This window comes from Manis pentadactyla, chromosome 12, assembly GCF_030020395.1.
Source record: "Manis pentadactyla isolate mManPen7 chromosome 12, mManPen7.hap1, whole genome shotgun sequence".
Taxonomy (NCBI): domain Eukaryota; kingdom Metazoa; phylum Chordata; class Mammalia; order Pholidota; family Manidae; genus Manis; species Manis pentadactyla.
In genome coordinates this window covers 15,069,238-15,095,599 of record NC_080030.1, presented here as the reverse complement: position 1 = coordinate 15,095,599, position 26,362 = coordinate 15,069,238, and the positions used below count along the sequence as shown (strand labels likewise).

Sequence of the window (26,362 nt, the reverse complement as noted above, 5' to 3'; positions counted from 1 at the left end):
CTACACTTGAAAACCACATCACAGTTTTTATGAATAGTACATAGCAAAGTAAGGATTGTGTCAGGTTCGCAGGTAAGAATCAATTCCAATCACAATCTCTTGTCTGAAAAATGGGGCTAATAACAAAAACTATCTCAAAGCAATTTTGTCAGGATGATATAACATTATACGTTAGGGCAACAAGAAATATCTTAATACTACAAATTCTTTTGTTATGACTATTTTTCATTCCATTTCTTCCAGGGAAATACACAACCAAATTAAGGGAACTAACATGAATATTTGGGGAATAATTTTGGGGGAAACCATGTCAGCACTTCACAGAAGGGCTTCCCATCTAATGCAGGGAGTCTGAGGAATGCGTGTAAGCTGACCAAGGAGAGAGGTTTATGGTAAACAAACATGGAAGAACAGAGAAATATCCCAGAGGGAGTGACTGAGGATAACTAATATAAAAACAATAAAGGCAAAGCCATAGGTGCAGTGGTAATGGAAGAAATGGAGCACGTCTGTCAGGAGAGGAAAATAACCAGGATACTGAAGTTCATGACATTTGCCTTTCAGCCAAAAATGTCCACTTTTGAAGCCAATGACCCACTACAGACAAGAGGCTGTTCAGCTGAGAAGCCTTCCCAGGGCCCCTTTCACGTCCCTGTTCCGCAGGCTGTAGATGAAGGGGTTCAGCATGGGGGTGACCACGGTGTACATCACTGAGGCAGTCGAGCTCCTCTGAGGAGAATGTGTCACAGCAGCGCTGAGGTAGACCCCCAGGCTTGTGCCATAGAACAAGGAGACCACAGACAGGTGAGACCCACAGGTGGAAAATGCTTTACACCTGCCCTCAGTGGAGGCCATCCTCGCTATGGAGGAGACGATCTGATAGTAAGAGAACAGGACTCCGGTGAGAGGAAACACACCCAGCAGAGCCGTGGCCACATACAAGACGATGTCATTGATGAGGGCGTCAGAGCAGGCCGCCGTGAGAACCTGCCCCAGCTCACAGAAGAAGTGCGGGATCTCAGTGCCTGCACAGAAGGTCAGCCGCACCATCAGTAGAATATGAAGCAGGGAGACCCAGGAAACGGTGAACCAACACGCAAGGACCAGGAGCCTACAGAGCCGGGGGTTCATGATGGCCGAGTAGTGCAGGGGTTGGCACACGGCCATGTACCGGTCATAGGCCATCACGGTCAGGAGGAAGTTGTCCAGCCCGGCAAAAACCACAAAGAAATACACCTGAGTGAGGCAGCCTACGTAGGAGATGTCTTTGCTCTGTGTCTGGATGTTCACCAGCGTCTTGGGGACAGTAGTGGAGGTGAAGCAGATGTCCACAAAGGACAGGTGGGACAGGAAGAAGTACATGGGGGAGTGTAGGTGGGGGTCGGAGCCGACGGCCAGGATGATGAGCAGGTTCCCCAGGACGGTGACAAGGTACATAGACAGGAAGAGGCCAAAGAGGACAGGCTGCAGTTCCGGATCCTCTGAGAGGCCCAGGAGGAGGAACTGGGGTACTTCTGTGCTGTTTCCTGCTTCCATGAGGTGGGGTGTTGGCTGGGAAAGGAGGCAAAGACAACGTTCCGTGAACAGCCCGTGGGCACCTCGGCAGCCATCAGCCTAGGACACCCCCTGCACATGGACATCCTCCACCCCCTATAGGTCCAAGAGCCACTGATTCACTCAGTCAAATGGTAGGTCATTTCTATTTTAAAGGTAAATACTTTGCTTACTTAAAATTTAGCAAAAGTCTCTTATCTAGAACTCAGTGGTCCTAATTCTCTTTGAAGCTATGGACATAAATAAACTTCTATGATATGACCATTCCAAAATAATTAAGATGCCTAACATCCTTTCTTTTATATACTCCTAACTTCATTCAGGCTGTTCTCTAAGCATTAGTACATGTGGATTCACAAGCCATCTTGATTCTATGACCTAATGCTTCCTATTGATGTGACAAATAACTCTCAAGAGCCTAGGTTTTTTTCTCTTAAAACTGTGATTACTACTTTACTTTTTTGTGTGGACTCAAATACCTTTCTGTACAGTACTATCACAATAAAAGACAGCCATTATTGATTTAAAGGCATTCATTTATGACAATTATTTTTGACAGAAGGCCCTCCCAAAATACAGTACAGAGCTGTCATTTAGAAAATGGGATATAGAGTCAGACATCCTGGGGACAATTTTGTTCCACCAAGTCACTTGACCAAGTTATTTCATCTCTCTTAGCTGCAGAAACCTCCCCTCTACAGAGGGAGGACAAAATAAGACTGATGAGTGAATTGAATGAGATGACGTATGTCATTGTTCTAGTGTTGTTCCTGTGACGTTCAGTGCATACTTCATAAATGTGAGCCTCTGTTATTAAAGTCATGAATAGTCAGTCTTGCATACCTGTTATTCATTGATATACTAGGGCAGCCATCAAACATGGAATTCTGACCATTATGCACACAAGTCCACTACCCCTTCTGAACACCACGCAGCAGTCCTAGGCAGTGAAGGTCCCTACAGCCCCCTACTGCACTACGACCTGCCAGGTGGATTCTTCCAAGAGGGAAAAGCATGTGTACTACACAGATAAGAGCAATAAACAAAGGCACACAACCATTAAAATATAATAAAAGGTGTATGTGCTCATGTGTACATGCTCTTTGGTGGAGATATGTTGTATTAAAAACCAGCACAGCTGTAGGGGGGAAAAGATGGTGGCTTGAGAAGTGAAGCAGAAACCTCCTCCCAAAAACACATATAACATGAAAATAAATAAAATACAACTAATCCTGAAAGAGGGCCTGAGGACTGCAGAACAGACTGCCTACATCTGGGGAAAAGAGAAGACCTCATACAAAAGGGTAAAGTAGGAGGCTTAACAACATGCTGCTAAATAGCCAATGGAACAATGACCAAATAAAAACAGAGATCAAGCATTATATGGAGAGAAATGAAAACAACTCAGCACCCCAAGACCTGTGGGATGGAGCAAAGGCAGTTCTACAAGGAGAGTATATAGCAATACAGGCCTAGTTCAGGAAAGAAGAACAATCCCATATAAACTGTCTAAATCACAATTAATGAAACTAGAAAAAGAAGAATAAATAAGGCCCAAAGTCAGTTGAAGGAGGGACATAATAAAGATCAGAGCAGAAAAAACAAAATTGAGAACAAAGCAACAGAAATAATCAATAAAACCAGGAGCTAGTTCTTCAAGATAAACAAAATAGATAAACCCCTAGCCAGACATATTAAGAGAAAAGGAGAATCTACACACGTCAACAGAATCAGAAATGAGAAAGGAAAAATCACGACGGATGCCACAGAAATAAAAAGAATTATTAGAGAATACTCTGAGAATCTACATGCTAACAAACTGGAAAACTTAGAAGAAATGGCCAACTTCCTAGAAAAATACAACCTTCCAAGACTGACCAAGGAAGAAACAGAAAAATCTAAACAGACCAATTACCAGCAATGAAATTGAAACAGAAATAAAAAAAACTACCCAAGAACAGAACCCCCAGGAAAGATGGATTTACCATTGAATTTTATCAGACATATAGAGAAGACGTTAAACCCATCCTCCTTAAAGTTTTCCAAAAAGTAGAAAAGGGGGCAATACTTCAAAACTCATTCCATCAGGCCAGCATCACTCTAATACCAAAAACAGGCAAAGACACCACACAAAAAAATTATAGACCAATATCCCTGATGAACATAGATGCAAAAATACTCAACAAAATATTAGCAAACCAAATTCAAATACACATCAAAAAGATCGTCCATCATGATCAAGTGAAACTTATTCCAGGTATGTAAGGATGGTACAATTTTTGAAAACCCATCAACATCATAGACCACAGAAAAAAAAAAAGGGCAAAAACCACGTGATCATCTCCACAGATGATAGAAAAGAATTTGACAAAATTACGCATTCGCTCATGATAAAATCTCTCAACAAATTGGATACAGAGAGCAAGTACCTCAACATAATAAAGGACATATATGACAAAACACAGCCAACATCACATTTAGGAGCAAAAAGCTGAACGCTTTTCCTCCACAATTGGGAACAAGACAGGGATGCCCACTCTCACCACTTTTATGCCCATTCTAAGCACTGAAAGCTTTTCCTCTAAGATTGGGAACAAGACAAGGATGCCCACTCTCACCACTTTTATTCAACATAGTTCTGGAGGTCCTGGCCCCAGCATTCAGACAACACAAAGAAATAAAATGCATCCAGATTGGTAAGGAAGAAGTGGAACTGTCGCTCTTTGCATATGACATAATACTGTACATAAGAAACCCTAAAGAATCCACTCCAAAACTACTAGAACTAATAACTGAATTCAGCAAAGTTGCACTATACAAAATTAATGCACAGAAATCTGTTTCATTCCTATACACTAATGATCAACTAGCAGAAATAGTAATAAGGAAGAAAACCTCCACTTACAATTGCATCAAAAAGAATAAAATACCTAGGAATAAACCGAACCAAGGAGTTGAAAGACCTCTACTCTGAAAACTACAAGACACTCATGAGAGAAAGTAAAGAAGCCACCAATATATGGATATACACCCCGTGCTCATAGGTAGGAAGAACTCATATTGTCAAAGTGGTCAACCTGCCTAAAGCAATCTACAAATTCAATGCAATCCCTATCAAAATACCAACAGCATTCTTCAACGAACTAGAGCAAATACTTCTAAAATTCACATGGAACCACAAAAGAACCCCAAATAGCCAAAAGCAATCCTGAGAAGGAAGAATAAAGCTGGGGGAATTACACACCCCAACTTCAATCTCTACTACAAAGCCACAGTAATCAAGACAATTTGGTACTGGCACAAGAACAGAACTATAGATCAATGGAACAGAATAGAGGGTCCAGGTATAAACTCACACATATATGGCCAGTTAATATACAATAAAGGAGCCATGAGTATAACAATAGGGAAATGACAGCCTCTTCAACAACTGGTGTTGGAAAACTGGACAGCTAAATGCAAGACAATGAAACTGGATTATTTTCTAACCCCATACACAAAACTAAACTCAAAATGGATCAAAATCCTGAATGTAAGTCATAAAACCATAGAACACTTAGAAGACAACATAGGCAAAAATCTCCTGAATATAAACATGGGTAAGTTTTTCCTAAATGCATCTCCTTAGGCAAGAGAAACAAAAGTGAAAATGAACAAATGGGACCACATCAAGCTAAAAAGCTTCTGTACAGCAAAGGACACTATCAGCAGAACAAAAAGGAATCCTACAGTATGGGAGAATATATTCATAAATGACTTATGTTATTGGGGGTTAACAGCCAAAATACAAAGAGCTCACATGCCTTAACACCCAAAAAACAAATAACACGATTACAAAGTGGGCAGAGGATCTGAACAAATATTTTTGCAAAGAAGAAATGCAGATGGTCAACAGGCACATGAAAACATGCTCCACATCACTACTTATCAGGAAAATGAAAATTAAAACCACAATGAGGTATCCTCCCACACTAGTTAGGATGGCCAACATCCAGAAGACAAGAAACAATAAATGCTGGAGAGGATGCAGAAAAAGGGGAACCATCTTACACAATTGGTAAGAATGTAAATTAGTTCAACCATTGTGGAAAGCAATATGGAGGCTCCTCAAAACACTAAAAATAAAAATACCTTTCAACCTATAATTGTACTCCGAGGAATTTATCCAAAGAAAATGAGATTCCTGATTCAAAAAAGACATATCCACCCCTATGTTTATCACAGCACTATTTACAATACCCAAAATAAGGAAGCAACCTAAGTGTCCACCAGTAGATGAATGGATAAAGAAGAGGTGGTACATATACACAATGGAATATTATTCAGCCATGAAAAGGAAACAAATCCTACCATTTGCAGTGACATAGATGGAGCTCGAGGGTATCATGCTCAGTGAAATAAGCCAGGTGGAGGAAGGCTTTACCAAATGATTTTGCTCATTTGTGGAGTATAACAACAAAACAAAACATCAGCAGATGCACAGACTACAAGAAAGGACTAGTGGTTACCAAAGGAAAGGGTTGGGAAGAGTGGATGGGGAGGGAGGGAGTAGAGGATTAAGGACATTATAATGTGCAGACACAATATAGGTCGGTCACGGGAAGGCAGTACAGCATGAAGACAAGTAAGGACTCTACAGCATCTTCCTACACTGATGGACAGTGACTGCAGTGTGGTGGGGGGCGGGGAGACTTGGTGATATGGGTGAATGTTGAAACCACAATGTTGCTCATGGGAAACCTTCATAAGCTTGTATATCAATGATACATCAATTTTTTAAGACTCAAGGTAAAATGTATCAGCTGACCTTCAGAGGGGAACCACAGAGAAAGCAGAAGCAAGCTGCCACTTCAGAGCCTGCAATTAAAATCTGCTCCTGAAAATACTCTACCGTGAGTATTTCTAAGAAAGAAACAGTGGAGGCCTTATACACATCTACCGTATAGACACATGAATATATTTTACATGTCTTTAAAAGGGAAAACAGCTGTTGGGTTGCAGTCTCACTCTTATGAACACCTACCACCACCAAAATTAAGAATAAACTTAGTATTTTGAAGAAAAGAAACACAGCATAGCTAAGTGCATGTAAGTGATTGATCCACAATTAAAAATATTCAAAGCCTCTACAAATCAAATATTCTTTAGAAATCAATGGCAAATTTGAGATGAAAAGAAATGTTTATAAGTTCCATGATAGAATATGGTCAGCATTATTAATGTATAAAGAATGCAAGTAATTATAGAATAAATATCATTGAGGATCACTTCGGAACAGGGAGGCAGATGGAAAATGCTTCTCCTAAACATGAATTATGGAGCTGTGAGAGGAAGGGTAGGTAATTGTTCATCAGGAGAGGTAAGGAATTGGCAAGCATTTGGGCTGAGAGCACAGAATTCACAGTTGCTCCATGTATAGTAAGCTTGGAAATAGAAGGGATTTGAGGGGCCAGGGAGATGTTGGAGTGTGGGTATCAGCACGGACACCATGTGTGAAGACAAAAGAATAATCTACATTTAACCATTAAAATGTTCACATCAAATTCATGAACAGGCCAAGGCCATCTACATCAATTTCAATCATTTGATATTCTCTTGAAGTTTAAAGAGATTCTGAAGATGAGAAAAGGAAATTAGCCCAATTACTGTGCATCAGAAATGATTATATTATTTGTAGGTGATATTGTGGATGCCTAAATGAAACAACAATCAACACAGAACTATTAAGTGCTATCAGTAAATCAAATATGCAAAAAACAGCGATGGATATAGCAAGAAAATCCAATCACATAAAAGATAAAATAGATAATACCCCGTGCATAATAAATCTCCAGTGAGTAGTCAGTGAATGAACAACTGGACCCAGGAAATCAAACAAAAACCTATAATTCATGGAAAACAGTTGAGAAGGGGTGGAGACACTTTGGAAAATAAGTCTTAGTGGAGAGCGGAACAAGGTTCCAAGAGGACAGAGTAGGATTCAGAGCAGGAGCTGGAGACGACAGCTTTACACACAAACCAAAGCATCTGCAAATACAGGGACTGCACCTTTGCAGACTAATGAACATGGGACGATCCCAGTGTCATTTCTTCTAGAGGCAAAGCCCAGTAATCACGTTCTCTCCTCATTTCCTTCTTCCTCCACCAGCGCTCACTGGGACACAGTGACCCTCACCAAAGGTTATCACTGCAGCTTTCTGCTCTCTGTCCCACGGGAACCGTTTGGGTGTCACATTGGCTGGGACCAGGGAATTATAGGACAGAGGCACCTGGGACATGTTATCGTCGCAAGGGTTGAATTCTCAGATCTCCTCATTAAATAAATTGTATTGCCTTTTCTCTCCAAAAAATTCAGCTTCTTTGGGTACAACATGTATAATGGAAAAGTTTCAGCCAATATTGTGCCTGCATCAGTAATCATACATGGAGAAAAAGGTGTTTTCTCCAAGGAGAAGTTCTTTCTGTGGTTTGAATTAAGATGACAAGGCATCTCCTAAGGATTTTTTACTTTCTGCAAGAACCAAAACCTGGGAACAACTTTCTGTGATATTCTTCCCTTGAAGGATCTCTTGGGAATTTCAGTGATCAGTCGGTGTCCACAGTGTCATGGATCCTTTTCTCAAGTGGTGAATCGTCTTGCTTCTGTTGAAATAACTAATCAAATGAGACTGAAAAATAGCCCTTCACGTCTGCTGGTGACACGGAGGCATTGTTTGTGTTGGGGAGGGTTCCGTGCATCACCTCTAAATGGACAGGCAGGGGCGGGACAAGCCAGGGAGAGTAAGCAGAACAGTGTTGAGGAAGCGTCAGTGACAAATATAAATAACAAATGAAATTTGTCATGGAAGGGGAGGGCAGAGATAAGACACAGTCTAAAGGGAGTGTGGTATATCGTTACTTTAAAAAATGCTTTTAATAGAAAATATGGAACATGTTTAATTCCAAAGAGGATGATCATATTTTCTGTAGGCATTGAATCCACAGTTCATTCCAGCCACATAATTCACAGGATGCAGTATACGCTGTAAATCAGTGACCATCACAAGGTGTTGTATCTCGTTTATAGAGCCCATGGGTCCTGAGATCCAGGGTTGGAAACAGAGGTGGCCCTCTAATGTCACTCCCGGTGAGCCACTGGGAAGTTTGTGCTTCAGGGTCCAGCATTCCAGCCTCTGCATATTTAGAAGCCTGGATGTTAAAGGCTAACATGTCCAGAGACACGGAAAAAGTCCCACTGACCTTCAGGCTATGCTGCTGCCTGCCACCTCATGTCCTTCCTCCCAACAAGAGGAGTCACCGCCTGGCAGGGTAATTGGCCATGGTCAGCATGTGACCGTGCAGTGGCCGTGCCCTGGTGGATACAGGGTGCTGTCACTCAGGCTCCCACAGCATGAAGTCTGATTGGTGTGTCCTTGGGTGGGGCAGCTTCTTTAGCAGAGAGCAGTTCTCTATGAGGATGAAGGCTGAGGGCTGTCACCTGGTGGCACTCCCTGCACCTGGAAGAATAATCACTTAATTCTGGTGGGAGAAGTGGACAACCCCTCAAGGGACTCACCACAGTCCACCCCAGCAGCCATTTGGATCAGGACCTGTAACAGCACATGCAGTGTCCCATGATCGTTCATCCATGATGCGTGAGCTTAAGGAGGTGGGATGGACTTTTCTTGAGAAGTGAGTGCCAGACCCACTACTCAAGGATTAAGAGTAAGCCTCAGCCAGGCTCCGTCTGTCCTTCTGACCTCCTTCTGTGTAAACCCAATTCTCTCTCCCACTCCTGCCAGTAGGACTGAATGTCAGAGCAACGTAAGCCATTATCTAGTTGAAATCATTAGTGGAATATTTCACAGGTACATCACACTGAACCGTTCCAAGAACAAACTCCGTGTTTTCCCCTTGCTTCTCTACTTTCCTTCCTACTTTCCAAAATCCTCTTGCCCATCTTATGCTCCAGCCATGTCTGCTGTAATTATTTCAGTGGAAGCTGTGACCAGCTTTGCACAGCTGCAGCTGGACAGCCACTTGCCACAGGCCCAAGCCGTATACCTGCTGTTTCCCACTCTTAAGCTTCCCTAATCATACCACAAGGGCTGCCTGAGAGAATCTGTTCTGTACTGATAAACATGTGGATGTTAACCCCTCGAGGACCACCGTGTGCAATGGAAGACATAAGTTGATGTCCTGCACCCACCGAGTGCAAAGTTCTGGGGCACACATCATAACGCCCCTCAGAAGGGTTTGGTGGAACTGAGCACCAGGCATCCATTGGGGGATCAAAGTGACAATGATCCCTTTCATTGTCTTTCCTTCCTTCCCTGTTTCACTCCCATTGCTCTTTACTCTTGTTCCTGGGGGTCAAATTCTCCCCAGAAAACCGTTTGCTCTACACAAGCCTTTGTGATGAAGTCCTGTTTTTTTTTTATTAAGGTATCATTGACATACAATCTTATGAAGGTTTCACATGAGCAACACTGTGGTTACTACAGTCACCCATATTATCGAATCCCCCACACCCCCCACTGCAGTCACTGTCCATCAGAGTAGTAAGATGCTATAGAGTCACTACTTGTCTTCTCTGTGCTATGCTGCCTTCCCCGTGGCGCCCCCTACATACTGTGTGCTCATCGCAATGCCCATTAATCCCCTTCTCCCTCCCTCCCCATTCATCCTCCAAACCCCTTTCCCTTTGGTAACCGCCAGCCCCTTCTTGGAGTTTGTGAGACCGCTGCTATTCTGTTCCTTCAGTTTTGCTTTGTTATTATACTGCACAAATGAGTGAAATCATTTGGTACTTGTCTTTCTCCACGTGGTTTATTTCACTGAGCATAATACCCTCTACTCAATAAGGGCCTGTTTTTAAGGACATACATAAGATGGAAGAAGAGCAGTAAAATAATGCTTTGGTTTATGAGATAATAATCAAAATTTTAATGTTAATAAAATAATACTAAACTACTTGCAGTTATATTACTATGCCTTGTTGTTTTATACCTCATATCCTTCTATAGGCTATTTCTGTTTGTAGTGTTCACTCACTAATTCCAGTGATAGGATTTAGCAGTCAGGTACATACACATATTCAAGCTAAAAGTTCTATGTACAAAGTTATTCATTGTGGCATTATTTGTTATATAAAATGAAAAGAGGGAACAACATACCTGTCAGTCATCTACATAAATGGGGGTACACTCGTACAATGTAATGCTGTGCAGCAGTAAAAACCAAGATGCCTGGTTAATCCACACACACACACACAAACAAAAACAACCTACCACAGCTAAGTAAATTCAACAAGACTGCAGGGAATGTCAAAATTTTAAAGTAGGTAATATCAGATAAATGTAACAACTCCGTTTCCTCCAATGGACTGTTTATAACAACCCTTCCCACGTGCCCCTTTCCTTTATAAGAGAGTGATCCTCTTTGTCCTTGGACTTAGTCTGTATTTTGCCAGAACTTGCACGTCTTCACTGTTAATTCTACACTACTTGCAATGAACCCATTTTTGCTGGTAAAGTAACCTAAGTTTTAAGGTTAACTGAGTTTACCATGGTGCCCAACATAAAGAAAAAGTAAAAAAAGGGTACTACGGAATTGACTGAAGGCAGGAGATAAACCTGCGACCGGACTGGCAAATTTACCAAGAGGGGAGAAGCACGTACGGGGCGGGGAGAAGTGAGGAGTGCTCAAGGCGAGGCCCCGCCCCCAGACCCGCCCTTCCGACAGCTGCACTCAGCGCGTGGCCCGTCCCACCCGCAGCCACGTTCCCGGCTGTAGGCCCCGTCTTCGAGCCCGGTGCTGGCCACAGGCTAGTCGCCAGGCCCGACCATCTCCCCAGGCCCCCGCGCTGAGCGCCCCCGGGGTCCCTAAGCATCCGCGGAAGGCAACGGCTACTGCCCCCTAACGCGCCCGGCTATGGCCCCGCCCCAAGCCTCGGCCCCGCTCCTCGCGGTCGTTGCGAAAAGCGGAAGTGGCGTATGTAGCGCGCGCCGGTCTTTTCCTCCTCTGGCTCGGCGCCCGCGAAAGCGTCTTACATCCGTGGGGGGAGGGCCTGGGCCGCAGGGAGGGCGGCGGACAGCGGAGTAGGCCGGGGCCACTGGGGGCCCCTTAGGAACGCCGGACGCTGCCGTGCGATGCCCCCGGTCGGCGGACCCAGCGCCGAGCGGGGCGGGAGGGGCGGGGGGGGGCGAATGCGCGGACGTTCCCAGCCGTGGGGGGTGCTTCCAGGACCGGAGCCACCGAACAGCCGTGGGGCCTCAGCTTGCGAGGGGGAAGACCCCGTGGGCGAGGCCCGTTTCTCCTCTCCAGCCTCAATCGCTTTCACGAATGGAGTTAATAACAAAGTATCTCAGACATGTTTTCAAAATTACATAAAATTGCACATACAGGACAAGAAACACCTTGATAGGACAAACTCTTTGGTGATGACTATTGCGTAATTTTTATATCATTTTTTTCCGATAGAAAAACAACGAAATTAAGGTGTCTAATATAAACATTGGAGAGGGTAATTTGGGGGAAAACCATGTCAACACTTGAAGCAGGTGCCTCACGTTTTATGTTCGGGTCTCCAAAATGTCTGTAAAAAGCTGAGCATGGATAGAACTTCACAGGTGACAAACAGGGAAGAACAGGACCATTCACAGAGGGAGCTGCTGACGATAATACAAAAACACATGAAAGCAAGCATAGATTCCCTGGAAAAGGAAGAGGTAACATGTCCCTTAGGGAGGAGAAGAACCCGGATATCTACAGCTGTACATTTGCCTTTGGGGCCCAAAGGGTCTGCTGAGTTCTGAGGCCAGTGACCCAGCACTGACAAGAGGCTGCCTGGCCGAGGAGCCCTCCCGGGGCCCCCTTCTCGTCCTTGTAACTCAGACTGTAGATGAAGGGGTTAAGCACTGGAGTGACCTCAGTGAACAGCCCACCTCAGCTAGTCAGCACCTGGATACCACCTGTATGTACATGGACATCCTTCACCCTCTGTCCTTCAAATGCCAGTCACTCAGTCAAAAGGGAGTCTGTTTTCACTTTAAAGGCATTTATCCTTTTCAAAATTTAGCAGAAATTTTTATCTTCTACACACTGGTTGTAATTGTGTTTGAAGCTATGGACATAACTTGACTTCTATGATACGATGCTTCTAAAATAATTGAAGGCATCCAATGTCTGTTCTTTGATAATCTCCATGGTTCCTTCATTTATACAGCTCTATGATAGTGATTAAGAAGTGGATTCTCAACCTTGAATCCTGATGTTTGCCGCTGTTGTGACATGACAGCTTTCTGTCACATGCCCTTTTCTTTTCTGAACAGCTGTTGACTGCTCTCACCTACTATGTTATCAGTATTCAAATGCCTTTGTAGGCATTAGGATATCACTAGATGATAGCTATTATTATGCTTAATATAGCTAATTTATTCCATTTGTGAAGACTGTTCCTGATATACAGGTCCCGAAATTAGAAAATGGGACCTTGAGTCAAACTTCCTGGGTAGAATTCTGTTCTGCCAACTGACTCTCTGTGTGACCTTGACCAAGTTATTGAATCCCTCTTAGCTGCAGAAACATCACATCTACAATGGGAAAAGTAAATATTCCCCACATTGGAAGACTACATTGAGTGAGGTGACGCATGTAATTTTTCTAGTGTAGCTCCTGTGACATACAGTGGACACCTGGTAAACATGAGCTTTGGTTCTTAACATCACAATAAACCTAAATTATATGGCTATTGTTTATAAATATTTCCTTGAAGCTCGGCAGCCATCAATGGGGGGATTCTGATCATTATAAACACAGCAGTCTGTTACCTCTTTTGGCTGCCATGCAGCATTCCTGGCCAGTGAAGGTTTCTACAGCTTCCTCCCAGGTCCACTTGCCAGGTGGATTCTTCTAAGAAGAGGGCAGAGCAGGGGGACTACATAGACAATAGGAAGGAAAAAGACACAACCATTTAAGTAAAATACAAAGTATGTGTGGGAATGTGCTTCTGTGTAGGTACTCTCATGTCGGGATGTTTGTATTAAAATTCAGGGGTGATAATTACTTTCACTCCCCAACTCCAGGCCAGAGCCTCAGACCCACAAGGCAGGAGGGCGCCTGCAGGCCTGCAGGGAGGAGTTCCCCAGCCAGCCTGAGCTCGCGGGTGGGGGCGCTGTGGACGCAACCCCCGGGGTCTGTTCCCGCAGAGGAGGAGCCCACGCTGGCCTCCGGGCCAGATTCCGCGACCGTGAAAAGGCGCTCCCGCTTCCTATGCCTGACGTCATTATTCGAGGGATGGCAGATGGGGAGAAATGGGAGAGGAAAATATGAAAGGCAGGTGAGACCTGGGGCACCCCGGCCCCAGGAGGTTGTACTACCAGTCCCGTCCAGTCATTCCTGAGAAACCCTCCCTAAACTGTGAAAAGTAGGGAAAACACCTTACTGTGTGTGTGTGTGTGTGTGTGTGTGTGTGTGTGTGTGTGTGTGTGTGTGTGCCTACACAGACACTACATTGGCTGAAACTTCCCCATTCAAACAAGCTTGAACCTCAGTGGAGCTGAATTGTCTGCAGAGCGCAAAGGCAGTGCGACAATTTGTTTAATGAGGGGCTCTGAGAATTCAACCGCGGGGATCCTAATGACTTGTCCCCGCTGTCCCTGACATATAATTCTCTGATGCCAACCGAGGTGCCAAGGCACAAGGGCTTCCCCAGGACAGCCTGCAGGCGCAGAGAGCTCCGGGGCTGACCTTCAGCGGGGGCCCCCGTGAGGGCTGGTGGAGTGAGAAGGAAGAGGGGAGAGAACGTGGGTTCGGGGCTTTCGTTCTGGAAAAATGCCACTGAGACAGCCGCATGTTCATTTAGTCCACAAAGGTGAAGTCCCTCTTCTCTGAAGGTACTTTTGTTAAAAGAAAATTCTTCTCCAGCCCTTGTTCTTTTCCTTCTTTCTCCTATGGAATCCAGATCCTCTTTTACAACAGCGATTTTTCTGGAGACTCTCCACCTCTTCCCACTCTTTCCCACATTTTTAGGCTGGTCTTAGATTTCCTGTGGCCAATATTTTACTCACTGACTACTCACTGGAGATCTACGATGCACCAGGTATTGTCTCTTTTATTCCAAATGCGATTTGATTTTTCTACTAAATTATTTTGTTTTTGCTGTTCTTGCTGCAGATTCGAATTACTGATTGACACCTAATACTTCTGTACAGTTGCTGTTTCACATTAATGTCCACAATATTATCTACAAATACTGTATGTCTGACTTTTGCTACTCAAGCTAATTTTCTTTCCTCATTTTACCAATGTCTTTAAATACTCAAGGGCATATGGCAGGATTAAAGTTGGGTGGACAGCCTTGGGCTGTTCATGAGCTTGACACAAATATTTAGTGGGTTAACGTAGAATATCCTGTTGTCTACTGTTTTAAGACAACCATTCTTTGCTAGGTTTGGAGATTGTCCTTATTTCCTCATTCAATGAGAGGCTCTGACCTAGCCACTAAGCAAGTAACAGATGTTACATTTTCTCAGAAGCATTTTCTATTTTAATTAAGGTTATGATTTCTTTCAGTGACTTGTTTTGTAATGAATTAAGTCAGCCAACGTTCGATAAGTGAACATGCTGCCCATGCCTATAATACTGGTCATTTTGTTCATTATGATTCTTTTAAAATAGATATAGATGCATCTTATTTAACTTGAATATTCTACTTTGTGTCTACATTGAGACAGATGATGAGCTTGAAGATTGCTTTTCTGTGTTAAAGTTCATTGACGCTTTTGGTGTCAGTCTTTATTGTACATCTAATGTGCACGTTCTGAACACACACTACATGCCAGGCAGCGCATAAGTCCCTGGAAAAAGAATGGTGAGCAAAAACAGACTCAACCTCTGACCCACAAGTAAGAACTGAATCGCCCACAGGAGACGCACATCAAGGGACAGCCCGGGAGGCACAAGCAGGGAGGCTCACGCAGGGTCCCTGCCGGCCCCACACTCTGCTCACATCGCGCCAGCCCCTCGGGTCCCTTCCGTCACCGAGCTCACCGACCCACAGGGCAGCTGCAAGTTCTGGGCCACGAATGCTTGCCCTTTATTTCCCCTGACGAACAATTTCCTATCCTGCCCCTCACAGCACAGGTATTCCTCTTTTACTGAAGAAGTCTAAATACTTCTTTTCTACCCACCTCTTCAGACTGAATTAGTCCTCAGTGATATTGTCCTCTTTAATTCATTGCATTCTGTGGACATTAGTTAACACTGGCCTTTTCCCATAATGGACAGTGTAGATGTTTTCTTCTTAAACTTGCCTTTTAATTTTTTAAGGACGGTTTGATTCAGCAGAAGCTTTGAATATTTTAATCAAATTGATCAGTCATTTTTAAAAATAATTAACTCCCCTGAATTGTAATACTAACATCCCCACATGAGACTAGGTACGCATAAACACACTCCCACACATGCTTTGTATTTTACTTTAATGGTTGTGTGCTTTTATTTCCTCTTCTTATCTACATAGTCCATACGCTTTCCATCTTCTTGGAAGAACCCACCTGGCAGGTGGTACTGGCAGGGAGCTATAGGGACCTTCACTGACTCATCGTGCTGCATGGTAGTCAAAAGAGGTAACACACCTGCTGTGTTTGTAATGATCAGAATCTCCCCTTTGATGGCTGTCCCAGCTTCAAGGAAATATTGATAAATAGTAGCCATGTAATTCAGGTTTATTGTGACATAGCTCACACTTATGAAATATACACTAAATGTCACAGGAACCACACTAGAGAAATTTCATGCATCACCTCATTCAATTCAGTCTTACAATGTAGGGAATACTTACCCCTCCCGTGGTAGAGGTGACGTTTCTTCACCTAAGTGGGAATAAATAACTTGGTCGATGTCACACAGAAGGTACATTGCTGGTTGAAAATTCTATCCAAGAAGTCTGACTCAAGATGCCATTTTGAAAATGACAGCTCTGAACTGTACTTTGGAAGAGCTGTATATCAATAACAATTTTCATAAATGGAATAAAGTAACAATAACATAACTATAGTTATTTGTTATTATTTTTGAGTCCTCACAAAGTAGGTGATAACAGACACTGTTTATGAATAAAAAATTAAGGCACTTGAGAGCTAGCTGTCATGTCACATCTGCAGGAAGCATCCAGTCATGGATAAAGGTTGTTTGGGAATCCACTTTTTAGGAAGCATAATAGAGCTGTTTAAATGAAGGAAGTATGGAGATTATCAAAGGACAGACATTAAATGTCTCCAGTTATTTTGGAATGGAAATGCCATAGACAAAATTGGCTTCATCGATACCTTCAAATACAATTACAACCACTGAGATAAAATGCAATCTTTGCTATGTTTTGAAAAGGATAAATATATATAAATAATTACCTTAAAAATGAAACCAGGCTACAATTTGACTGAGTGAATCACTGGCACTTGGACCAATAGAGGGTGGAGGATGTCCATGTGCAGGTGGTGTCCTAGGCTGAAGGCTCCCGAGGTGCCCACGGGCTGTTCACCGCACGTTGTCTTTCCCTCCTTTCCCAGCTGGCACCCCACCCGCATGGAAGCAGAAACAGCACAGAAGTACCCCAATTCCTCCTCCTGGGCCTCTCAGAGGATCCGGCACTGCAGCCTGTCCTCTTTGGCCTCTTCCTGTCTATATACCTGGTCACCATCCTGGGGAACCTGCTCATCATCCTGGCCATCAGCTCCGACCCCCACCTTCACACCCCCATGTACTTCTTCCTGTCCCACCTGTCCTGTGTGGACATCTGCTTCACCTCCACCACCGTCCCCAAGACGCTGGTGAACATCCAGACACAGAGCAAAGACATCTCCTACATAGGCTGCCTCACGCAGGTGTATTTCTTTATGGTTTTTGCCGGGCTGGACAACTTCCTCCTGACCGTGATGGCCTATGACCGGTACGTGGCCGTCTGCCACCCCCTGCACTACACGGCCGTCATGAACCCCCGGCTCTGTGGGCTCCTGGTCCTTGCGTGTTGGTTCACCATTTCCTGGGTCTCCCTGCTTCATACTCTACTGATGCTGCGGCTGACCTTCTGTGCAGGCACTGAGATCCCGCACTTCTTCTGTGAGCTGGGGCAGGTTCTCACGGCGGCCTGCTCTGACGCCCTCATCAATGACATCGCCTTGTATGTGGCCACGGCTCTGCTGGGTGTGTTTCCTCTCACCGGAGTCCTGTTCTCTTACTCTCAGATCGTCTCCACCATAGTGAGGATGGCCTCCACTGAGGGCAGGTATAAAGCATTTTCCAGCTGTGGGTCTCACCTGTCTGTGGTCTCCTTGTTCTATGGGACAGGCATGGGGGTCTCCCTCAGCGCTGCTGTGACCCATTCTTCCCAGAGTAGCTCGATTGCCTCAGTGATGTACACGGTGGTCACCCCCATGCTGAACCCCTTCATCTACAGCCTGCGGAACAGGGACGTGAAGGGGGCCCTGGGAAGGCTCCTCAGCTAAACAGCCTCTTGTCAAGATGGGTCATTGGCCTCAGAACTGAGCAGACACTTTGGGCCCCAGAGGCACAACCACAAATTTCAATATCCTGAATCTTTACCTTCCTAAATGATGCTCCTCACTACTTCCATTTCTTATATTACCTTCTTCTTAACAACTCCATAATTGTTTACTCTTCACCCTCCTTACAGCCCCTAAAGCTCTAGCCCCGGTCAGCTTTCTGACAGCCATTCCTGAGACTTCCAGCGTTAGGGGTGAAGCACTTCTCTCAAGTGCTGACACGGTTTCCCCATAAGTTATCCTCACATGTTCATATTCTTCACCTTAGTTTGGTTGTGTGTTGGTTTTTTTCCTGGAAGAAATTGAATGAAAATCACACAATCAGCATAACTAAGGTGCATATCAAGGATGCTCATGTTTACAATGTTTAAGTTCATGTATTCCTGACCATATTTTTTGCGATGCTTTCTCTCATTTACCTCATTTTTCAGAGAAAGAGATTGAATTGGGATGGACTTTAACCCTGAAACCTGATATCCTCATAACTTTGGTGTCCTAGTTTTCATGAAAACAGTGATTTGATTTTCAACTTGAAGGGTCGGATCTAGATTTGAAAGCATTTGTTCAGGTGAGTCAGAGGAACATATTGCAGAGGATAATGCTAAGATACCACTTCCCTCTTTGCCTTCTTTCTGTCCTCCTTCCTTCCTTCCCTCTCTCCTTTCCTGGTTTTTGGACATTTATTTCACATCATTGAAGATTTACCATGTTCCCCTAAGTCCTATAAATGTATATATGAACACAATAGAGTGAGACTTGTTCTCTCACACGGTTTGTGTTTGGAGGAGGGTGCTCTCTGGAGATGCCACCAGGAATGGTAGGTACACACTAATGGAATGTATTCAGAATCTAGCTCATTTTTTAAAAGATTTTTGGTAGGATTGAGTCTGCAGTGAAGGGTGGAGAAGGAGATGTCAGCATTTCTGCCACATTCCACGGGATCCTTTTTCTGTCTGCATACCAGCCTGATTGACAGTGGTCAGCACCAGATGGGACCTACTTTTTTTCCCCCCAATATATTTGGTGGCTTGATTTCTTTTCACTACTGAATAATATACCAGTTTGCAGACATAGCAGTTTGTTTGCCAGTTCAACTTTGAAGGACATTTGGATTGCTTCTAGTTTTTGAGAGCTTTAAAGAAATCTACTACAAATATTTCTGTATAGGTTTTTCTGTGGACATAGTTTTTGAGTCATTTGGATCACTGCTGCACGACCAGATGGTATGGCGATGTTGGGCCTTATAGTGAGATGCCAAAGCCTTATAGAAGTGTCTGTGCCGTTTTGCATTCCCAGCAGCAATGAGATTCCTGTTGCTCCACATCCTTACCAGCATTTGATAGTCAGATTTTTACATTTTAGCCATTCTAATAGAAGTACATCTCTCTGTTTTTTTTAATCTGTATCTCCCGGATGGAAACGGTGAGCATGTTTTCATATGCTTATTTACCATCTGACTATCATCTTTGGTGGGGTGTCTATCCATATTTATCCCATTTTTAAATTGGATTGTTCGTTTTCTGAGTTATTAGTAACCCTTGGATGTAAGATTTTGTCAACACATTTTTTTCTTTTTCTGCATCTGTTGATATGATCATAAGATTTTTCTTCTTTAGCCTATTGGTCTGATGGATTATGTCAATTAATTTTTGAATGTTGAACCAGCCTTGCATGTCTGGAGTGAATAAATTAAACAAATACTTATTTTTCAGCTAAGCTTATTTATTCTGTGCTGACACCTCTGGTCTCACTGGTCCAGTCAGGAGCTGGACTGGGCAGGGCACACAGTGACACAGTGAGTGCACCATTTTCACTGGTATATGGTTCTTTTTATACATAGATTTGATTTGTGAATCTTTTTCTTGAGGATTTTTACATCTACTTTCATGAGAGATATCGGTCTGTAGTTTTTGTCTTTTTGTCTGGTTTTGATACTAGGGCAATGCTGGCGTCATAATGTGAGTGAGGCAGCATTTGATCTGCTTCTGTTCTCAGGCACGGATTGCAGAGAATTGGTGGTTCATCCTTACATGTTTGGTAGAATTTCCCAGTGGAACTGTCCTGCCCTGGTGCTTTCTTTTTGTAATGTCATCGACTCAATTTCTTTAATAATAATGACTTACTCAGATTATCTGTCTGTTCTTGTGTGAGTTTTGGCAGATCGGATATTTTAGAGAATTGTCCATTTCATCTAAATTGTGAAATTTGTATCATAGTGTGTTACTTATAATATTCCCTTATTATCCTTTTAATGTCGGGACTCAGAAGCAATGGCCGCCATTTCATTAGAGATATTAAGGGTCTGTGTCTTCCCTCATTTCTTCTTGGGTGAGCTGGCTAGAGTTTTATCCATTTTATTGATTTTTACAAAGAACCAGTTTTTGGTTTTGTTGGTTTTCTCTGTTCTGTTTTCATTTAATTGATTTCTGCTCTAATTTTTATTTCTGTTTTTTCTTCTGCTTGATTTGAGTTTATATCACTCTTCTTTTCTAGTTTCTAGTTTCCCAAACTGGAAGCTTTAGGTAATTATTTTACTTCCCTCATATACATTTGGTGATATAACATTCCACTTACCTGATCTGATAAATTCTGTGATAAGTTGCATTTTCCTTTTCACCTCCTCACAACACTTCAGAAATGTGTTCTTTTATGTGGGACCTACATTTCTAAATGCATGATTGGCAGGGGCAGGAAGAAGGGATGAATGGTGAGTGACTGTTTAAAAGGGTTCAGTTTCAATTGAGAAAAATGAAATGTTTTAGAAATGGTGGTGGTGATGGCTCCACAATAATGTGAATATACTTAATGCCAAGTGAATAGAACTGTACACCTAAACGTGTTTAACATCATAGATTTTACTATGCATATATAAGTACAATAAAATGATGAAGTAGCAGAAAATGATGCAATAAAATTGAGTTATTTCCTTCAGAACTTTGTCCTTTGGGCAGGACTACGGGGAGAAAGGAGGTATAAACACAGCTCAGGGGGCAAGGTTGGAGGTGGGATGCTCATCAAAAGCTTTTCTACTTGCTTCCTTCTCCTAGAAACTTTACAGTGATTATCCCATATTGATAAGACCTCATATTCATAAAATAGGCTATTTCCTCCATTCAGTCAAACCCATCTTTAGCTCTTTTATCTTCCCTTACTTAAATTGGACACCTTGCTAAACTCTACTGACTTGCATTTTTAATGTAATGAAATTTTCTGCATATATTTTTTCTTCTTCAAGTCAGAACTTGCTCTAATTTTTATGATAGCACCATACAGTCCAGGTCTTCCAACACTGTTGTGGAATAGTACTGATAGCACGCATTGCTCACTTACTCAGGAATGGTTTTAAAGTTTCTCAGTTTATCTTGTTTACTGTGGATTTCAGTGAGTGGCTGTAGTGGAGTCAATAAAGATCTTTTACAATCCTCACTTACTTACAACTTTTATCAAAAATTATTCCTGTGCATTTTCAAGTGTATTTTATGCATCTATTCAAATAACTTTTGATATGTCAATATTTCATACATTGCTGTACAAAATACTGGATTCTTATGTAGTCAAAACAATGTTTTTTTAAAAACATCTCTGGGTTTCTAGCTTTGCCTGAAAAGGAATCTTAGAAACTTAGATTACATACAGATTTCATTATACTATTCTTAAATTTAACACTTCTAAAGACACTTAAATCTTTAAGCTTCACTGAATGTATTATGGCATGTGGTGTGGAACAGTGGATACAATATTTTATCTTCCAAAAAAAGGCAAACATTTGTACTACTGATAAATGTCCTTGGTCTATTCATTTGAAATTCCACCTTTATTAAACAGTAAATTCCTACACAAACCTCTCTCAATATCAGTTCTGTCTGGTAATATATTTGCTTATGCCCACATCACACCCTTTGATTATTTTTATGTTCTTTTAATATTTAGTGGTAAAAATATAGCTAATCTTTGTGGATCTTAATATGCTAGACTTATGCTACACATTAAATTCTTAATGCTCATAATTGACGTAAGCACTATCAGTAGTTTCTCTGTTTCTTGGAACAGCTTTATTGCATTCAATCTGCATACCATAAACTTTGCCCATTTAAATCTATACGATTCAATGTGGATTAGTATATTCATAGACTTGTATAAATCATCACAATTTTATAACCTGTTCATTACCTCAAATGCAGCCTGTGGCTTTCAAACCCATTTCCTTTTTATATCCAGGCAACTACAAATCTACTGTCTCTATACATTTGCATTTTCTAGGCATTTCATATAAGCAAAATCCAACACTCTTTTATCAATGGATTCTTTCCACTTAGAAGTTCTCAATTTCTGTGTTGAATGTCACATATCATCTTGTCCTTTGGAGAATTTTCACATAAACATACCACTTTTTCAGCCACTGAACAACAAAAGCTGGGATCAAAAAAAGTTAATTTATCTTGTGCGGCACTTATTGATGACAATATCACTAGGAATCCAAGCTGCACAATGGGGCCATCCCACAGTAGTGACCTGAAATGCTACCACATCTCAGACTCAGGCATCTGGGGACTAATTCTGGTAGGAACCATAGGTCTTATTTCAGACAATTATGATCTCACCTAAGGCCAATCTATGACCCCCCCAACACACACCAAAAGTTGAGACTGATCTGATCCCTGGCATCATTGCCAATAATTAGAGGGTAACCAATGGGCTAAAATATACATACCCAAAGGTAGCCACATGACATACTCCACACATACAAGTCTGTAACACAAAGGTGCACAGATAATTCCTGAATACAATTTATTGTGAATTTGATTTGGATTATCATTAGTTTGATTAAGCCTCAAGAAAGTATCATCAAGCAACTTCAGGACTGATGGCCATACCTGACATAATCCAAGGCTTCCTGAGCATCAGAACTTTGTGAACTTGCACGACTGGAGATGAAATGAAGTTGTGCTGATGTGTCTGCATCTAGAGTTCACACTCAGGAATTGCCAGTAGATTATCAAGCCTAGTAGATTATCAGGAAAAGCTGTATTCACACAAGTCTGTTTTAACAGCAATGGATGGAATGATAAATAGAGAAGCAAGTCATATATAACCAGCAACACATGTTGCTTGACCCAGACAAATATAATTGTTTTGCCAGGCTGTGATGTTGGGCAGATGGGTGAAATAAACATTCATATTATTCTCTCCCTCATCATGCATGCCTTGTGGTTAAAAGTACAAGGTAATTTTACAAAATGTAGAGATGTATATCCCAAATTTTGGTACACCTCACTGTAAATGAATTCAGTGACTGCTGTACACAGTGAAGTGGTCAATGTCTTCAAAATGTATGCCCACATCAATCCAACAAGAGAACACAGGTGGCTAGAGGAGGATTAAGTGTGAATCCTGTTGATCCACTTTTGGCCAGGTAGTAACCTGCAAAGTGTAGCCACTAGACTGGTCTGGCCTGGCTATCTGGGAAAAGACACATTATACCTCAGGAAGTTCAGGACAGAATGACAAATATTCAAAATGTATCTACAGGGCCACCCAGAATGCTATGCCTGTCTCAGAAAATCCTGGGATTTATACTTGGTATCATTGCCCATATATCCTAAATTCGGTTTCTCTTAACAAAGAATCACCCCATGTTTGAGGATGAAGAACAATCAAATAGAAAATAAAGATGGCTCTGCCAAACTTCTTATATTCATAAAGTTTTCTTTCACAGTGAGATGACAAGCAAACAGTAAAGGTAACTACAAGTAATGTTTTGCCACATATTACATCAATGGAGTTCTGTACTATAGATCTCCACATTCATGGAATTTATTTCACTAATGAAATAGTAAAGGGCTTCCCATATTTCTGACTACTATGGCTTCCCTGTGACCTAACACTCTGGGCTGTGACACTGATGGTTTTCCCACATTTCCTACATTTATAGACCATCTATCCAGTGCAGCCCTTGCAGGTTTCAAAGTGAATAGGTATTACTTAGGTTTTTGCCACATTCCTTACATTGCCAAGGCTTCTCTCCAGGGTGTTTTTTCATCACTGTGAAAGAAGCTTGGAGAATTGAAGGCTTTGCCACACTCTTAACATTTACAGACTTTCCCTATGGGGTCATATTTTCATGTATCTAAAATGAATTGGTATAACTGAAGGCTTTCACACACTGTGTATAATCTGGATTACTCTCTGTGAGTTCTTACATGTCTTGAAAGGTCTGAGCCCTGAGTGAAGGCTTTCCCACATTCCTCACATTTATATGGTTTCTCTCCAGTATGAATTCCTACATGCTTACTTAGTATTGAGGAAAAGTGAAGGCTTTCCCACAGTGCTTACATTTATAGGGCTTCTCTCCAGTGTGAATTCTTGTATATTGTGTTATGCTTGAGGAAACAGTAAAAGATTTTTCACATACTGTACATTCATACGGTTTCTCTCCACTGTGAAATTGTTTATGTTTAGTAAAGTTTGAGGGCCAGTTGAAGGCTTTCTCACATTCATTGCATTTATAGGGTTTTCCTTCAGTGTGCTTTTGCATGTGAATGTTAAGGGGGAAGGAATACATAAAGCGTTTTCCACACTTCTTACATCTAAAGGTTTTCCGAATTCCTTACATCCAAAGGGCCTCTCTCCAGTGTGATTTATAATGTGAGTACTAAGATGAGAAGAAAAACTGAAGGCTTTTTCGCACTCAGTGAGTGCTGTACACAGTGAAGTGGTCAATGTCTTCAAAATGTATGCCCACATCAATCCAACAAGAGAACACAGGCGGTTAGAGGAGGATTAAGTGTGAGTCCTGTTGATCCACTTTTGGCCAGGTAGTAACCTGCAAAGTGTAGCCACTAGACTGCTCTGGCCTGGCTATCTGGGAAAAGACACATTGTACCTCAGGAAGTTCAGGACAGTTTCTCTCCAATATGAATTCTTACATGTTTAATTAGGCTTGAGGAAACAGTGAAGGTTTCTCCACATTCCTTACATTTATAGGGTTTCTCTCCAGTATGGATTCACATGTGAACATTCAGGTATGAAGAATATCATAAAATATTTCCGCATTACTTACATTTGTTACATTTCTTAGCAGTGTGAGTTTGTCCGTGCAAAGCAAGACTTGCGGAGTGGACAGAAGCTCTCCCACATTCCTCTTGTTCACAGAGTTCTTCTCCAGGGTGAGTTCTCATTTGCTTCTGACACTAAAACTCATTATCAAAGGCATTCCTACCACCAGTACTTTCAAAGTGTTTCACTTGAGTGCTAGTTTCCCAGCATACAATATTTGGAGTCAGGCTGATAAATTTTCCCTACTGATTTAAAGCAGAAAGGTTTTTTCCAATAGAGGTTTTCTTCTTCAGAGAAAGGGAGTTTTCTCCACACTTATTCTTATAAGTGTTCTCACCATTTTGAGTGCTCCTCGGTGAATTAAGGCATGACTGTTCACTGAAGTCCTTATTGCATTGCTCATAGCCATACAGTTCCCATCCATTGTGGCTTCTTGCCTGTTGATGAATGGATGAATGATTCAAATTTCTCAAACTCATGAATTGATCCGACCCATTGTAAAATAAAAACATCATTATGATAATTATAATTTTTACCATTTCTGTTACATTCATACATTTCCTGCCCTGTTGCTTTCTTTCAAGCTAAGCGATGGAATCCTTTGGCCAGAATGATAAGCTATGTACTGTGATCTTAAAAACATTTCTGCAGGGAGCGAAGATGGTGGAGTGAGTAGAGCAGCGGAAATCTCCTCCCAAAACCACATATATTTTTGAAAATACAACAAAGACAACTCTTCCTAAAAGAGAGACCAGAAGACACAGGACAACAACCATACCACATCCACACCTGCAAGAACCCAGCACCTTGTGAAGGGGGTAAGGTACAAGCCCCAGCCCTGTGGGACCAAAGCACCCCACACCCCAGCTCCAGGTGGGAGGACAGGAACTGGAGCAGGGAGGGAGAGTGAGCCCAGGACTGCTAAATAGCCAGCCCCAGCCATCTGCACCAGAGCACGGACACAGTGCATGTGTGCGGTCCTGGATACTAGAGAAACAGGACAGTAAGACCTGTGAGCAGGTCCCCACAGCCAGCACCCTGGGGACAAAGACAACCAAGTGCTTTTTGGAAGTCTTAAAGGGACAGGGCCCCCACAGATGGACAGAAGCGTCCTGGGTCACTCAGGCCAGCAGTAGGGAATCTGGGAACTCTGGGCACTAACCCCATGGGCAGCAGGGAGCACAGAGGCCACTCACGGAGATAAATAG

General features: G+C 42.4%; 2 protein-coding genes and 1 pseudogene across 2 annotated transcripts; 1 reads left to right on the top strand and 2 right to left on the bottom strand.

The window, feature by feature from the left end:
* Positions 1 to 563: 563 nt before the first annotated feature.
* LOC118920767 (olfactory receptor 7D4-like) lies at positions 564 to 1,536 on the bottom strand. Its single transcript, XM_036902147.2, has one exon. It carries the CDS (start codon positions 1,534 to 1,536, stop codon positions 616 to 618), a length of 921 nt encoding a protein of 306 aa, XP_036758042.2. The 3' UTR covers positions 564 to 615.
* Positions 1,537 to 11,684: 10,148 nt separating this feature from the next.
* On the top strand, positions 11,685 to 18,322 carry LOC118920929 (olfactory receptor 7D4-like). Its single transcript, XM_057489172.1, has 4 exons — positions 11,685 to 11,894; positions 12,334 to 12,508; positions 13,620 to 13,873; positions 17,106 to 18,322. Exons 1-4 carry the CDS (start codon positions 11,685 to 11,687, stop codon positions 18,039 to 18,041), a joined length of 1,575 nt encoding a protein of 524 aa, XP_057345155.1. The 3' UTR covers positions 18,042 to 18,322.
* A 5,738-nt stretch (positions 18,323 to 24,060) lies between these two features.
* Positions 24,061 to 25,353, bottom strand: LOC130679733 (zinc finger protein 121-like; annotated as a pseudogene).
* Between the last annotated feature and the right edge of the window lie 1,009 nt (positions 25,354 to 26,362).